This window comes from Rhinatrema bivittatum, chromosome 6, assembly GCF_901001135.1.
Source record: "Rhinatrema bivittatum chromosome 6, aRhiBiv1.1, whole genome shotgun sequence".
Classification (NCBI taxonomy): Eukaryota; Metazoa; Chordata; class Amphibia; order Gymnophiona; family Rhinatrematidae; genus Rhinatrema; species Rhinatrema bivittatum.
The window spans coordinates 27,401,567-27,416,673 of record NC_042620.1 but is presented as its reverse complement, the minus strand read 5'-3'; the positions used below and the strand labels follow the sequence as shown (position 1 = coordinate 27,416,673).

Genomic DNA, 15,107 nt, shown 5'->3' with positions numbered 1-15,107 from the left:
GATTAGAGACTGCTAGATACCTAAGAGGAATCTGATGGGACATCCAATAACTGGAGTGAACTCTTTACCATAACACTCCTCTCATGAACACCAGTAAAGAAAGTGTCTGATATAAGTGGAACACAGGAAACCAGTTTAGGTTAAAAAAAACAAACAAACAAAAAAAAAAACAAAACTAGTTTGCGAGACACTGAAAACAATGAGAAGACCAGAAAAGAATTTCTACAAGACAAAGATTGCAATTCAGAAGTGCATCTAGTTGAACAAATGGCCACCAAAAAAAATCATCTTCAATGATAAAACCTCTTACAGGTCCTTTTCCATAGGTTGTGCAGAAAGTCCACTAAAGCTCTATGAACCAAACTAAGGTCCCACTGAGGAACCAAGTACCTAAAATGATATTTAAATCGTGTTCACTGAAGAATCACTGCTGCCGATGCAAACAGGACAACAGGCGTGGTGGGCACTGCAGCCGACTCACAAAAACACCAACGCTGATCTGTCTCCATTACAATGCAGTCAGAAGCTGCACAGAAACGCTGTAAACCCGAAGACAAGCAGGAGACTGATAGCTGGCAGGCCTGCTCCTACACTGGCTCAAAAATACCCCCCCCCCCCGTTCACTGGAGATTTGCTTTTCTCCAGGTACTTTCTTCAGCAGAAGCAGCTGATCTCCTCACCTCTCTCTCCATTTTTTTTTTAAAAAGCTTTAATAAGCGGGGGGGGGGGGGGGAGAGAGAGAATTTCAAACAGAAGCTCGTCCTGAACCAAACACAAGCTTCCACCTTCTAAGTTCTACCAAACCTTCTCTGAGTCTGCAGCCTTTCACAGGGTTCCTCTCATTTACCTGGGATGCACCAAAATCCCGGCACACAGTCTGCTGTCAATACAGCGGAAAGAGACTGACAAATGCAAAACTGCCCCAAAATTCTCCAGCAGGCCGGGCAAAGGCCAAAGTTTGGGAGTAGAGTTCCTGATGCCCCAGACAAGTATGTCCTGCCATCTGCTGGATGCAGAGAATGCTGGCTCTGCGCCATGGTAACTACCGGTAATAATGTCTCAGAAAAAAGGTGATCTCTGTCTCCATCTGCTATTGTATTGGAGGGGGAGAGAATGCACATCTGGACTGGTGTAGCAGGATGAAAAGAAAGCAAGCATGTTTCAGAACAGGCTTTTTTTTTTTTTTTAATTCAGAGCCACATACTTCCTATACCTGTTTTATAAATATTTCATATATATATATATATACACACACACATTTTATGTGCAAATGAATTGTAACGTGAATGTGTTTTTACTGCAGTTTATGTGCACATGTAAGTATTTAGAAAGTATGCACATATTCCGCTTATGAACATACTTGTGCACTTTTTTTTTTTTTTTTTATTAATTGCTAGTCTGCTGACACTTTAACCAATTCCCCCAAACTTCCATGGTTCACCTTCACCTTCCACTTAACTAAGGCGTCCCACAAAAAAAAAAAAAGCACAGACAAAAAACAAGTGTGATTTCGTTTCCGCGACTCAATTAGTAGCAGTAAAAGCATGCGTACAAATTTGCTAATGCATGCGTGTATCCCGTTTGCAATATACTAACTTGTGTGCAAACTACCAAACCCCACCCTGATCACCCCCCTAAAGTGCCACTTAATTCCACTTACGCACATACTTCAGGTTTTTAACAGTTCGCTACCTGCACACACAACTTGCAGCTTTAGCACAATGAAATATTTTTTAAAAATTACCCCCTTTTGGAGATTATGAATCGGAAAATTGGATCCAACTGCAGTGGAGTTTTGAGTGGAAACTGGACCATTTCACAAGCATACAGGGGAAGAGGATTAAACACAGTGATGCAACCAATTAGCGGCACTGCTTGGTGGTCGGGGTTCATCTGCAGTCACGTGTTCGCCGTGCATTAGTTTGAATCTGCACTTATGAGACTAAACCAGACTCTCTCCTACAGATACGGCCGAGAAGCATTCAAATCTCAGAAATGATTTTCTGCCTCTTTCCTCATTTTGTGCTTATCCTAGTTCAAGTCCACTGAAAGGGCGGAGGCTTCCTTGCATCCGCCCTCCTCCAGCTTGCTGTCCAGGCAACAGGACCTCGCATTTCATAATCCAGGACGCTGCAAACTGGAAAGAGCTGAGAGCTATGCCAGCAGCCATACTTTAAAGTGGAGCCTCGAACAGCGGTTTGTAAATATTGTTTTATTTTGATTTGGAACAAGGGGCATGATTGGATGATCTAGCCAGATAGTTAGAAGATCACGGGATAGGCCCGTCTGGTGGCTCTGTAACAGTGGAAGGCCAGAGTTTCATTACTGGGTCGGGTTATCCCGTTCCCTCGTGCTGACTAGTGATCATGGGCCCTGCAGGGCCAGCCACTGCAAAGCAGCGACAGCTAGAGGCCACACTCAGGGGGGCATGTGCCCCGGGTTCTAGAGGGAGCCCCTGGCTGAGGACCTGTAGCCTCAATGACAGGATTAAGTAGGGCACAGGAAGGGAAAGGGGGGGGGGGGGGGGGGGAGGGAGATTATTTAAAAAAAAATTCTGGGAAAACCCCTGGTAGTTGTGAATGAAAGCTCATGGCATCAAAGTCACTTAGAGGTCAGCTCTGATTGAGTTGGAAGACAAGAGTACAAGTAAACTGCCAGGCTTAAATAAAGGAAGATTATGGTACACCTTTTATTCAAATCTGAGCAAAAAATGTAAATGAGCATACAATGCTCCATCTTTAACCTTAATTGTGCAGATAAATGAGACCCTCCCAACCTCTAGAATTAGTTATAATCATTAAAAATCATACATCCTCCCCCTTGCAACACCACAGGATGTGTTCAGGGATGGGGAATTTGTTTCTTCTGACAATCGGGAAAAAATTATTCCCCCACAATAAAAAGGTAAAATAGATGGGAAAAGATTCTGCCAGGTCAAAGAGTCAGTAGAAGCTTCACTTGGTCATGACTCTCTCTCCCCCTTCTCTTTTGTGGGACTCTCCCACCTCTTTCACTTTTTTTTTTTTTCTTTTTTCAGCGCAGCCACTTTTAAAAAGTTTCATCCTCTGCCCCTTTTGCTTTGCGACATCCCCAGGGCCAAGCACCAGAACTTCTCATGGCGGAGTGCGGCGATACTCCAGCACTCTCACAAGACACGTGCAAGAGCGCACATGAGATCATGATAGCAGCAGGAGGGGGGAAAGGCAATTATTTTAGTCATGAGAAAGGAAGGTCTAGTCATTAAAAAAGTTTTACCCATGTGCATAAAATGCTGCCTCTAGCACGCAAAAAAAAAAATTTGCACTTTTGGTGAAAAAAAACACACAGATGGATCAGATGATCTTCAACCAACTGCAGACCAAAGCAGGGAAAGGTGGAAGATGAGAATTACCTGGAGAAATCTTGCTAGTAACCTTTCATTTCAATTTTTACAGTACAAGCCAAGCAGCAAAACAGCCTACACAAATCTAAAAAGCAGAATATTTCCAGAGTACAGCAAAGCTTACCTAGTCTGAAATCTGGGTCTCAAAGAAGTACTTCAGGCTAAGTAGGCTGAAATGCACGCCACTGGCATACTGCGTTAAAAGACCATTGGAACAACAAAACTTCTAAATGTGAAGTTATCTTGTATATTAACCTGGGAATCAGATATATGGCAGAATATAACTGACTTGATAATGGTGATCCTCATGCTGGCGGAGCCACTTTCAGGTGGTTCATGCTGCTTTCTGTCGACCTAAGTCATCTAGCAGGAACCATTAAGTTATTTTCTCTTACAAAGGATGCGCAATACTCAACTTCAGTGCTGTTCTCCAGTGGGAAGACAAACTGTAACCTAGTTGATCAACTCAGCTAAAAGGTGTTACTTTGAGGATACCCCCTACATGACCCCCAGGCACAGGAACACCGGCAGGTATCGCAGCCTCCTCCTTTGGGTTTCCCATACAATCAGAACCAGCCTCTATTAGGCTACAGTGCCATGAGCCCTCACTTGTAACCAGCCAGGGATCAGACACCTCCTCATTAATATATATATATCCCTTCTGCCCAAGCATCAGTCCTCAGCAGAGGGGAGCCACCAACCACAACTCCCCACAGAACCCTACAACTGTGAGCCACAAATCCAACCACTCGGCATCGCTAATGGGTAGCGAAGGGCTGTGAACATGGCCTCCACAGCATCTGCAGCCCTGTCCGGGGAGCAGAGTTCCGGCACAAGGCACCGTGCAGCACTGCTGCCGAGTCAACCAGTCTGGCCACATCACAAGGATAAGACATCACCTCGTACCAGTTCTCTCAGTACAACAGCTGCGCTTTACAGTTTTTTACTGGGATCCAGACATAATGAATTAGCCGTGTGAGAAGAGGAAGGTGGTAAAAAAGGGGGGGGGGGGGAAAACTGTACAAACTTACCTCATCATACATAAATTGCAGTGTCAGCGCTGACTTGCCCACACCTCCACTGCCGACCATGATTACTTTGTGCAGGACCAAAGAGCTCTGGGTCTTGTTCTTATTAGCTGCCATTCTTCCAGGCTTCTAGCACCAGGGTGCACAAATAATGACAGAAAGGGCTGCAGAGAAAAACACCAAAGGGGAAAAATAATTCAAGATTTGTGTTTTTAAAAAGGCTTGGTTGGCACAACGGGCTGGGAACCAGGAAACCAGGGGATTCAAATCCTGTGTCCACCACTGACACTGGCCTGCCTTACTAAGGCTTTTCGCCCATTCTCTGTATATGAGGAAAAGGTTTAGCATTATCGGGCCCTTCATTACTCAATGTACCCACTTAAATTGTAAGCTCTTTGAGATAGGTCCTTTGTGTCCTTCACACTGTATAATACCCTTCTTCAGTGCATTAAGTAAATGCCAACATGAATATAAACCAAATAAATAAAATATAAACAATTTCATAATGGAGAAAGAAAAGGGAAGCCACAGATAAAAGGATGCCCTACTGACTCTCTTATGTCAGCATGCCCACGACAAGTCATGAGGAAGCACTTTAGGAGTGGATAAAACCCCTCAGGCCCGCATGGAACTGTAAAAAAACAAAATATAAACACACGAGTCTCGCTGACGAGTGGAGAAGAGAGGACCAGGCCACGGCAGGCCCAGACTTTGTAACTGTTTTTTCATGTTGGCAAACCCAACCTGCACCCTCAATCCTTGTTCTTTGACCGTCTGGGTACAAACTGCCCGAAACGGGAAGCCTGGGAAACTTTACACATCAGGCTTCCTCCCAGTCCGCCCACTACTTCCTCAGCAGCTGTCCCCTAGTGTCGAGCTCTCGAGCCAGGAAGGGGAAAATGGGAGGCCGAGCCGAGGCGGTAATTGTGCAAGGAGTCCCTCACCCCCAAGTTAAGCGAGATACCTATTAAAAAAACAAAAATTAAATTACAGGCCACATATGCGGATGGGTCTCCGAGAAAGCAAGCAACTCCGATCCCTCCGCCCTCACTCTTTCCGCTCCTGCATGCAGCTCCGCTCGCGCCTCTCCCTTCCTCCACGCCGGCCGCTTTCACTCCAGCTCGCGGCGCCCTGCCCGTGGGGGCACGTGACGTCTGCAATGAATGGGGCCGAGGACACCCTTCCCCTCCGCAGCGGCTCATTGGCTGCTCGGGCCGGAGGGGGCGGGACTTTCCCGACAGTCACAGGCGCCCCCACCTCGAGCTCGGATTCGGCGCTTCCCTGTTGTCGCTCACCGCGGGCCCTTCCACCTGCAAACAGCTCCGGTGGGGGACTACCGCGGCTCCCTCGGGGTCTGGCCCCGTTTGGCGGTGCCGCCTGCGTCCAGGGAGGAAACCCCGGGGACTGGCGGCGCTTCCAGCTTGTGGGCCCGCCCTTTCTCTCTCTCTCTCTCCCCCCCCAGCCGCGGCCTCACCTCCGGGTGGGCCGGCGCTCAGCAGGCCCGCCGCCGGCTTCCAGCTCAGCGCCGTCGCACCCCGCCGGGACCTTGCCTTCCTAGCCGCCCCTCCAGCGCCAGACCTCACTGCGCGGGTCGGAGCGCCGAGCGGCCGCAGGCTCTGCTGCGCCCACTGATCCATCTGCCCAATAGGCGCTCGCGGCGGGGGCCTGGAAGGGGGGCATTGCCGAGATCGCGGATCGATCCAGCCCTGCTGGAGGAAGCAAACTAGCGTGAGGTAGCTCCTCCCCGGACTGGCTTGTGCTATCTGCACGCCTTTGGTGGCCATCTTAGATATGGGCAAAGGTAGCTGAGGGACTGGAAATAATTTTCAAATATTATTTACCAACGCAAGGATAGAGTAAAACAGCACCGTAGAAATTGTTACCCTTTCACACATACTCTAATGTCGAAATGAATGTTTTAATGGTAAACTTGTATACATTGGAACTGCTCTCCTATGAGGAAAGCTAAAGAGTTTAGGGCAACAGCTTGGAGACGAGACGACCGAGGAGAGATGATAGAGATCTCTAAAATAATGAGTATAAGGGGTAGATGTGAATCTGTTATTTACGCTTAAAAAATACAGACTAGGGATTTCTTCTTAAAGTTAGTAAGTAGCACAAATAAAACAAATCTGAAAACTTTTTTTTTTTTCTCTTCAACACAATTAAAGCTCATGAATTCATTGCCAGAGGATGTGATTAAAGCAACTAGCATAGCTGGGTCTAAAAAGGTTTGGACATGTGGAGGAAAAGCCCCCAAACCCTTATTAGCCAAGTAGACTTGGGAAAAATCACTATTCATCCCTGGGTATTAGCAGCATGGGATCTTACTACTGTTTGAGATCCTGCCAGTTTTTTGTGACCTGGATTGGACATTGTTGGAAACAGGATTCTGAGCTTGATCGACCCTCTTCCTGACCCAGTAAGGCAATTCTTATTTCCGCTCACCAACACCACTACTATAGGATTTTATAAGGACAGGTTTAAAATTTTGCTTTAGGGAGCCTGACAACACAGCAATCAGTTGCAAGGGACAGAGAATTGGGCAACTTTGCCATGGAAGAATGAGACTAATATGCAAGCAAAGTACAGAGGGCTGAATAAGCAATGGAAGAGCAGAGATAAAGGAGAAGTACACTGGTTCCTCTTTTTGGGCCATTTTGACCAAGGGTTTTTTCCCAGCTACAACCCAATACTATGCTGGGCACCCTGGATGGGCCATTTTGTTCTTCATCTGTCATTATTTATTATCGGGCCGATACAGTAAAGTCCGTGGGAGAGCAGGCGAACGCACAGGCCACTCTCCTGTGCGCGCGATTCAGTATGCAAATTAGGCCTGGCGGTAAAAGCAGGTGCTAGGGACACCAGCACATCCCTAGCACCTCCTTTTGGACCGGAGCGACGGCTGTCAGCGGGTTTGACAGCCGACGCTCAATTTTGCCGGCATCGGTTCTCGAGCCCGCTGACTGCCACGGATTCGGAAACCGGACGCTGGCAAAATTGAGCGGCCGGTTTTCGAGTCACGGGCCGACTTCAAAATTTTTTTTTTTTAAACTTTTGGTAACTTTCAGGACCTCCGACTTAATAGCGCCATGATATTAAGTCGGAGGGTGCACAGAAAAGCAGTTTTTACTGCTTTTCTGTGCACTTTCCCGGTGCCCGAAGAAATTAGCGCCTACCTTTGGGTAGACGCTAATTTTTGAAAGTAAAATGTGCGGCTTAGCTGCACATTTTCCTTTCTGAATCGCGCGGGAATACTTAATAGGGCAATCAACATGTATTTGCATGTTGCGGGCGCTATTAGGTTCGGGGGGGGGGGTTGGACGTGCATTTTCAGCCCCTTACTGAATAAGGGGTAATGCTAGCTCGTCAAACGCGTGTCCAATAGAGGGTTAACAGTGCGCTCCGTCAGAGCGCACTGTACTGTATCGGCCCTTATGTTGTGATGTATTTTATGTCTATGGAGGAAATGCTTAGTATGCAAGGCCCTTTCCCTGTACGTACCCGGATCAGTCCAGACTCCTGGGTTTTGCCTCCCCTCCAACAGAAGGAGACAGAGAAAGTTTCGACTGACTCTGCCTTATATGCCAAGGTGCCACCCACAGTCTGCCAGTATTACTCTGTCTCCAGCAGATGGTGGAGGTGCAAAACTCATAGTCTGTACTAGTTATTAAAAAAAAAAAATAACCAAAGGGACAGAATAGAAATGTTAGTGATAGGCTTTTATTTAAAGTTATTAAAAAAAAAAAGTTGCTTCATCAGGAGGAGAGCGTCCTTCAGGCTCCCAGGGGGGGTGGGCAGGTCCTGAAGGCCCCCCCCCCCCTGGTGTGCACTGTGGCTAAGGGTCGAGGACCCTTCTTTTTCCACTAGTGCACCAGAGCTTGGGGTGATACCGGGGAGCTCGGATCACTCATCCCAAGGGGACTGCCTCAGCACCAGGACCTGCGGGCTACGAGACAGGTTTGACATTAAAAAAAAAAAAAAAGTATAATATTTCAAAGGAGGCGTTTTTTCTTTATCGGGGCTCTCCCTTCCCTTCTCTGCCACAGCGGTTCGGGAGCGGGGGACGTTTTGCTCTTATTTCAGTTTTTTTTCTCTTCTCACTCATGCCGCGCAGGGCAGCGTGTCGGGCGTGCGGTTCACGGGCGCCTCTCAAGGGATGGGCTGTGTTCAGCCTGCATCCCCGGTGGCGAGGGGACCTCCAATGCCCCCGGGGGGGGGGGGGGGTTGTTCCTCGGGGTCGGTCTGTCTCACTGGGCTTTGCAGCCTTGCCGGTCGCTTCACCCAGTCCATTCCCACTAAGCACGGGAACCAGCACCATTTTGAGCTCCTTCTCCACGGCGGCTCAGCTAGCTGAGGGGAAGGGGAATCTCCTGCCTCTGCTGTCGCCTCAGCAGCCTGCACTGCAGCCTAGGTCTCCTGTCATACTGGCCTGAAATACATAGGGGGAGATTCCAGGTACTGATTCTAATGATTCTTCCTCGTCATTTACCTCAGTCTTTGATTTATTAATGCATAAGAACACAAGAAAATGCCATACTGGGTCAGACCAAGGGTCCATCAAGCCCAGCATCCTGTTTCCAACAGTGGCCAATCCAGACCATAAGAACCTGGCAAGTACCCAAAAACTAAGTCTATTCCATGTTACCGTTGCTAGTAATAGCAGTGGCTATTCTCTAAGTGAACTTAATAGCAGGTAATGGACTTCTCCTCCAAGAACTTATCCAATCCTTTTTTAAACACAGCTATACTAACTGCACTAACCACATCCTCTGGCAACAAATTCCAGAGTTTAATTGTGCGTTGAGTGAAAAACAACTTTCTCCGATTAGTTTTAAATGTGCCACATGCTAACTTCATGGAGTGCCCCCTAGTCTTTCTATTATCTGAAAGAGTAAGTAACCGATTCACATCTACCCGTTCTAGACCTCTCAATTTTAAACACCTCTATCATATCTCCCCTCAGTCATCTCTTCTCCAAGCTGAAAAGTCCTAACCTCTTTAGTCTTTCCTCATAGGGGAGCTGTTCCATTCCCCTTATCATTTTGGTCGCCCTTCTCTGTACTTTCTCCATCGCAATTATATCTTTTTTGAGATGCGACGACCAGAATTGTACACAGTATTCAAGGTGCCGTCTCACCATGGAGCGATACAGAGGCATTATGACATTTTCCGTTTTGTTCACCATTCCCTTTCTAATAATTCCCAACATTCTGTTTGCTTTTTTGACTGCCGCAGCACACTGAACCGACGATTTCAATGTGTTATCCACTATGACGCCTAGATCTCTTTCTTGGGTGGTAGCACCTAATATGGAACCTAACATTGTGTAATTATAGCATGGGTTATTTTTCCCTATATGCATCACCTTGCACTTATCCACATTAAATTTCATCTGCCATTTCGATGCCCAATTTTCCAGTCTCACAAGGTCTTCCTGCAATTGATCACAATCTGCTTGTGATTTAACTACTCTGAACAATTTTGTATCATCTGCAAATTTGATTACCTCACTCGTCGTAGCTCTTTCCAGATCATTTATAAATATATTGAAAAGTAAGGGTCCCAATACAGATCCCTGAGGCACTCCACTGCCCACTCCCTTCCACTGAGAAAATTGTCCATTTAATCCTACTCTGTTTCCTGTCTTTTAACCAGTTTGTAATCCACGAAAGGACATCCCACCTATCCCATGACTCTTTTTACTTTTCCTAGAAGCCTCTCATGAGGAACTTTGTCAAATGCCTTCTGAAAATCCAAGTAAAGGACATATATTCGGAAGGCCAGTAAAAAGCGTGCAGCTGACGGGTATTTTCTCTGTGCCACTCTCTCAGGCTAAGAAGCGGCGCCAGTCTGAGGGACAGGGGGTCCTCCAAATCTAAGCGTCCTTTACGGACTATGACGCCACAGTAGGATTCAGACACGTCCTCAGATACAGTAGATCCAGATGGTCAGGATATTCCAGCCCAGCCCCCCAGGGGGGTAGAGGGTGACGGGGACCAACAGTAGAGTGCTGTGAGAGACTCCCATGCCGTTGAGGGGAATGACCCTAAAGTCATCCATCTGTTCCGAAAAGAGGAACTTGGCCCTCTCATTCCTGCCATTTTGGGTGAATTAGGGATTGAGGCACCCCTGGATGAACCCCGTTTGGGGTCTATGGATCCTGTCTTATTGGAACTGAGGGGTCCTACATCCTTCCCTTTCCATTTTTGTTGCATTCGTGCCTATTCTCGCCCTCGCTCCACCCTCTCTACCTTTGTGGCGACTCCCTTCAGCTCAGATGGACAGATACAGCTGCGGCTTCTCTCCGCCTCTTGGTCCTGGTGTCCCCGGGCTGGCTTGATACTATGGATCCGCCATATTCCTGATGATGTAAGGGCGCGCGTGCTCCAGACTTTGTACCAGCAAGGGCGCAAACTTCGGGGGCATCCCCCCATACTGACGTCATCTGTTTTCAATTTGAAAGGTCTTTGTTTGCTAACTACAAATGAGTTAGCAAGGAACTCCAACGGGACTTGCTTCGGCAGTCCATGCTACTTGCAACTACGCTCTGAGTCAGCAAGGGGAATTCTTCTCCACTGCTCGGCCTTTTCAAACTTACCAGGAGCTTCTCGGGGGCTGCGCTCTCTATTCTTGATTTCAGATTGTTGGACAGGATTCAGTATTCGCTCCTCGAGGGCCTACGTTCCCGAAGACTCCTACTGCCTGGAGGCGATCGCAGACGTGAACACAGTGAGTCCTATTACACACAGGAACCGGTACTCGCTCCACGAGGGCCATTGTTCCTAATCACTAAGGCTCCCTTCAGTCTAAGACGTTATCGCAGGTACGGAGATCGTGAGTTACCATTACAGATAGGAACTGGTACTCGCTCCGCGAGGGCCTATATTCCTAATTCCTTTCTCATGCTCTCTTCTTCCTCAGAAGATATCGCATACCTATATCTTATGGATTACTATTACAGATTAACAGATAGGAACTGGTACTCACTCCACGAGGGCCTACGTTCCTAAATCTCTTCTAGCCTCTCTTCTATTCCAGAAGCCATCCCATACACAGTTATTGTGAGTTCTATTTCAGACTGCTTACAAGAACCAGTACTCGCCTGCGGCTCCTGTTCCTGAATACTGAAGACTCTCTGTTACATATAGAAGACACTACAGAGATCTACATTTGTGAGTGTATCATCTATCATTGGTTGTGCCCTCATACCCTGTCTACTCACTACCTATAGTCTCTCCTTTCAGCGCAACAACTCAGAGATCGTGGTTCCAGTATCAGAGGGACTTCAGCCCTGCCGGGCATATCAACTCACTACTGCTACCTCTGGTGGTTCTACTTCCAGTCTAATAAAGAACTATCGTGTTTGTCTCAATACTCCAGCCTAGCCGGTGGTTCCTCTCAGGATCTCCACTTGAGGGCGCTGTCAACTGCCATAGGCCCAGGGATTCACTATTTCTACTAAGTGTTATTCCTACACTAATAAGAGCGGTATCAACATCTACCACTCTGTGGGAGCCAACCCACATCAGACCATCACTCCTCTCTCTGCGGAAGCTGATCCATATCAGATAACTATCTCCCCGTGGGAATCATACAGGTTGCTGGTTCATCTTCTACAGGAACAAGGCATAACAGTTGCTACTCCTTCCCTCTGGAAGAGCAGAGCACTAACAGATTGCTACTCCTTAGTAAGATCCATACAGAGTGCTACTTCGCCCCTTGGCTGGGTGATCATTTATAGCTTGTTAACTCCTCCTTCAACAGAAGTATCCAGCATCCAGATTCATAACAGATTGCTAACTCCTTCCCTCTGGGGAGCTGGTCTCTAACAGATTGCTAACTCCTCCCCTTTGGGGAGCTGGTCTCTAACAATTTTTCGGCTATGGACCTCCTATTTAGGGAATAGGACACCCCAGATTTGGGGTTTAAAGTTACAAAGGCAATGGACAAGCTTTATCCTCTGCCGGAGGAGGCTTTGTAGATTCTTCGGCTACCGAAGGTAGATGCGGCAGTGTCCGCGGTCACAAAGAAGACTACTATACCAGTCACAGGGTCCACAGCTCTCAAAGATCTGCAGGATCGAAAGCTAGAGCTACAGCTTAAGAAGATATTTGAGGTCTCTGCGCTGGGAGTCTGGGCGGCGATGTGCAGCAATTTTGGTTTGAGAGCCAGGCTTCGCTGAGTGCAACAGCTGCAGGCCAAGGAATCTCTGTCTGAAGAAGAAGCTCGTCAGGCAGGGCGGCTCGCGGTGGTGGCTTATAGTGCAGATGCGCTTTACGACCTTTTACGGACGTCCACTCGATCATACAGAGTGCTACTTCGCCCCTTGGCGGGGTGATCATTTATAGCTTGTTAACTCCTCCTTAACTCGGCCTGTCAATTAGTCAGGTTACGAAACTGGTCTGCGGATGTGTCTTCAAAATCCCAATTGGGGTCTCTCCCTTTTAAGGGCAAGCTGCTCTTTTGCAAAGAACTGGAGGATATGATTCAGTCTTTGGGCGAAAATAAGGTCTATAGGCTGCCAGAAGACAGACCTCGGTCGAGAGGATCTTTTTCTTCTAGATCCCGCTTTCATGGGGGTCGCAGATCTCGATCCCCTCGAACGCCCACTTCGTCCTTTCGGCAAAATGCTGCCAGGCCGCAGACATGGTCTCAGTCCTTTCGGGGACGACGTTTCGGTAGACCCGGTACCTCCCAGTCTACCTCAGGCAGAAAATCTACACTGATGGGCAGCTGGTCCACTCCTTGGTTCCAGTAGTCGGGGGCAGACTGTCTCTGTTTTTTGAGGAGTGGACGAAGATCACTTCGGACCAGTGGGTTCTATCTGTGATAAAACACGGCTACGCTTTAGATTTTGCACGCCGTCCACACCAACAGTTTTTGAACTCCCCATGTGGGTATGCCGCAAAGCGCCAGATGGTAAAGCAGACTTTGCAGCGCCTTCTCGATCTCGGCACAATTGTACCGGTTCCCAGTCGGCTCAACGTCGAGGGCGTTACTTCATTTATTTCGACATGCCAAAAAAGAGGGGTCCTTCTGGCCCATTCTCGATTTAAAGTGGGTCAACCTATGTCTTCACATTCCAAGCTTCCACATGGAGACGTTGCAGTCCGTCATTGCTTCGGTTTGACTGGGGGAGTTTCTCGCATCTCTGGATCTGACGGCGGCGTATTTACACATCGGGATCCGGGTGGATCATCAGCAGTTTCTGAGGTTTGCTGTCCTGGGTCAGCACTACCAGTTTCAAGCTCTGCCCTTTGGCCTTGCTACAGCCCCCAGGACATTTACCAAAATAATGGTAGTGGTGGCGGCACAGCTACGCAGAGAGGGGTTGTTAGTGCATCCCTACTTGGACGATTGGCTGATGCGGGCGAAGTCGGAAGAGTTTTGTCAACTAGCGACCCAACGTGTACTGCAGTTGTTGAATACGCTCGGCTGGGTGGTAAACTTGGCCAAGAGTCATCTAGTCCCCTCCCAATCCTTGGAATTTTTGGGGGTTTTGTTCGACACCCGTCAGGGGAGAGTTTTCTTAACATCCGACCGCATGGTCAAATTACAAGGGCAAGTGCGAGCGTTATTCTCCAAGCATCCTCCGAAGGTTTGGGATTACTTGCAGGTTCTAGGTTCCATGACGTCAATTCTGGAATTGGTTCCATGGGCTTTCGCTCACATGCATCCTTTACAATCAGCATTGCTCTCCCGTTGGAATCCTGTTTCAAACAATTCCATCGGTACTTACTGTTGACAGAGTCCGCTCGGTCCAGTCTGGGTTGGTGGCTAGTCTCAGAAAATTTGACCTGGGGAATTCCCTTGGTTGTACCCGACTTGACAGTGGTCACCAAGGATTTCAGCCTTTCCGGTTGGGGAGCAGTTTGCGGAAATCGGTACAGGGACTGTGGTCACCAGAGGAGGCTCGATGGTCTATCAATCACCTGGAGACCAGAGCGGTGCGACTAGCGTTACAGGCCTTCCTTCCACTAGTCAAGGGGAAGTCGGTCAGGGTACTGTCCGACAATGCAACCACGGTGGCTTACATCAATCGCCAGGGAGGTACCAAGAGCCAGCCAGTGGCGGCGGAGGCACGACTGTTAATCTGCTCAGCATAGCCGCATCACATGTAGCCGGGGTCAACAACGTTCACGCAGATTTTCTAAGTCAACATCATCTCGATCCCGGAGAGTGGGAGCTGACAGACAAAGCATTTCAGCTCATCTGCGACAGGTGGGGAACACCTTGCATGGATCTGATGGCGACGTTCAAAAATGTCAAGGCTCCGCGCTTCTATGCTCGCCACAGGGACATGGGAGCAGAAGGCGTGGATGCTCTAGTTCTTCCCTGGCCGACGACGGTACTGCTTTACGTCTTCCCTCCTTGGCCTCTAATCGGCGAGATCCTCAGATGGGTAGAAACACACCCATCCAAATTAATCCTGGTGGCTCCCGAGTGGCCACGTCATCCGTGGTTTGTGGATCTGGTCAATCTGGCGGTAGAGGGTCCTCTGCAGTTCCCATGTCTCCAAATCTTCTTCATCAGGGGCCCGTATGTTTCGACCAGGTCGATCCCTTCTGTCTAGCGGCATAGCTTTTGAGAGGCAGCGTCTAAAAGGCAAAGGATATTCCGATGCGGTAGTAGCTAATCTTTTGAGATCGCGTAAGCCTTCAACTTCCCTGTCTTACGTTCGAGTCTGGAAGGTC

General features: G+C 48.2%; 1 protein-coding gene across 5 annotated transcripts in view; it reads right to left on the bottom strand.

The window, feature by feature from the left end:
- RALB (RAS like proto-oncogene B) overlaps positions 1-15,107 on the bottom strand; it is a 103,946-nt gene that overhangs the window by 26,025 nt on the left and 62,814 nt on the right. Inside the window, exons 1-2 of one of the 5 annotated variants that reach the window (XM_029605172.1) lie at positions 5,885-6,026; positions 4,414-4,574 (exon numbers count right to left, since the gene is read on the bottom strand). In XM_029605172.1, the coding sequence (XP_029461032.1) occupies positions 4,414-4,527 (114 nt within the window). In that variant the 5' untranslated portion in view covers positions 4,528-4,574; positions 5,885-6,026. Of the gene's footprint in view, positions 1-4,413; positions 4,575-5,401; positions 5,568-5,705; positions 5,842-5,884; positions 6,027-15,107 lie in introns of those variants that run through there. The other 4 variants (XM_029605173.1, XM_029605174.1, XM_029605170.1 and 1 more) reach the window with 4 other exon arrangements.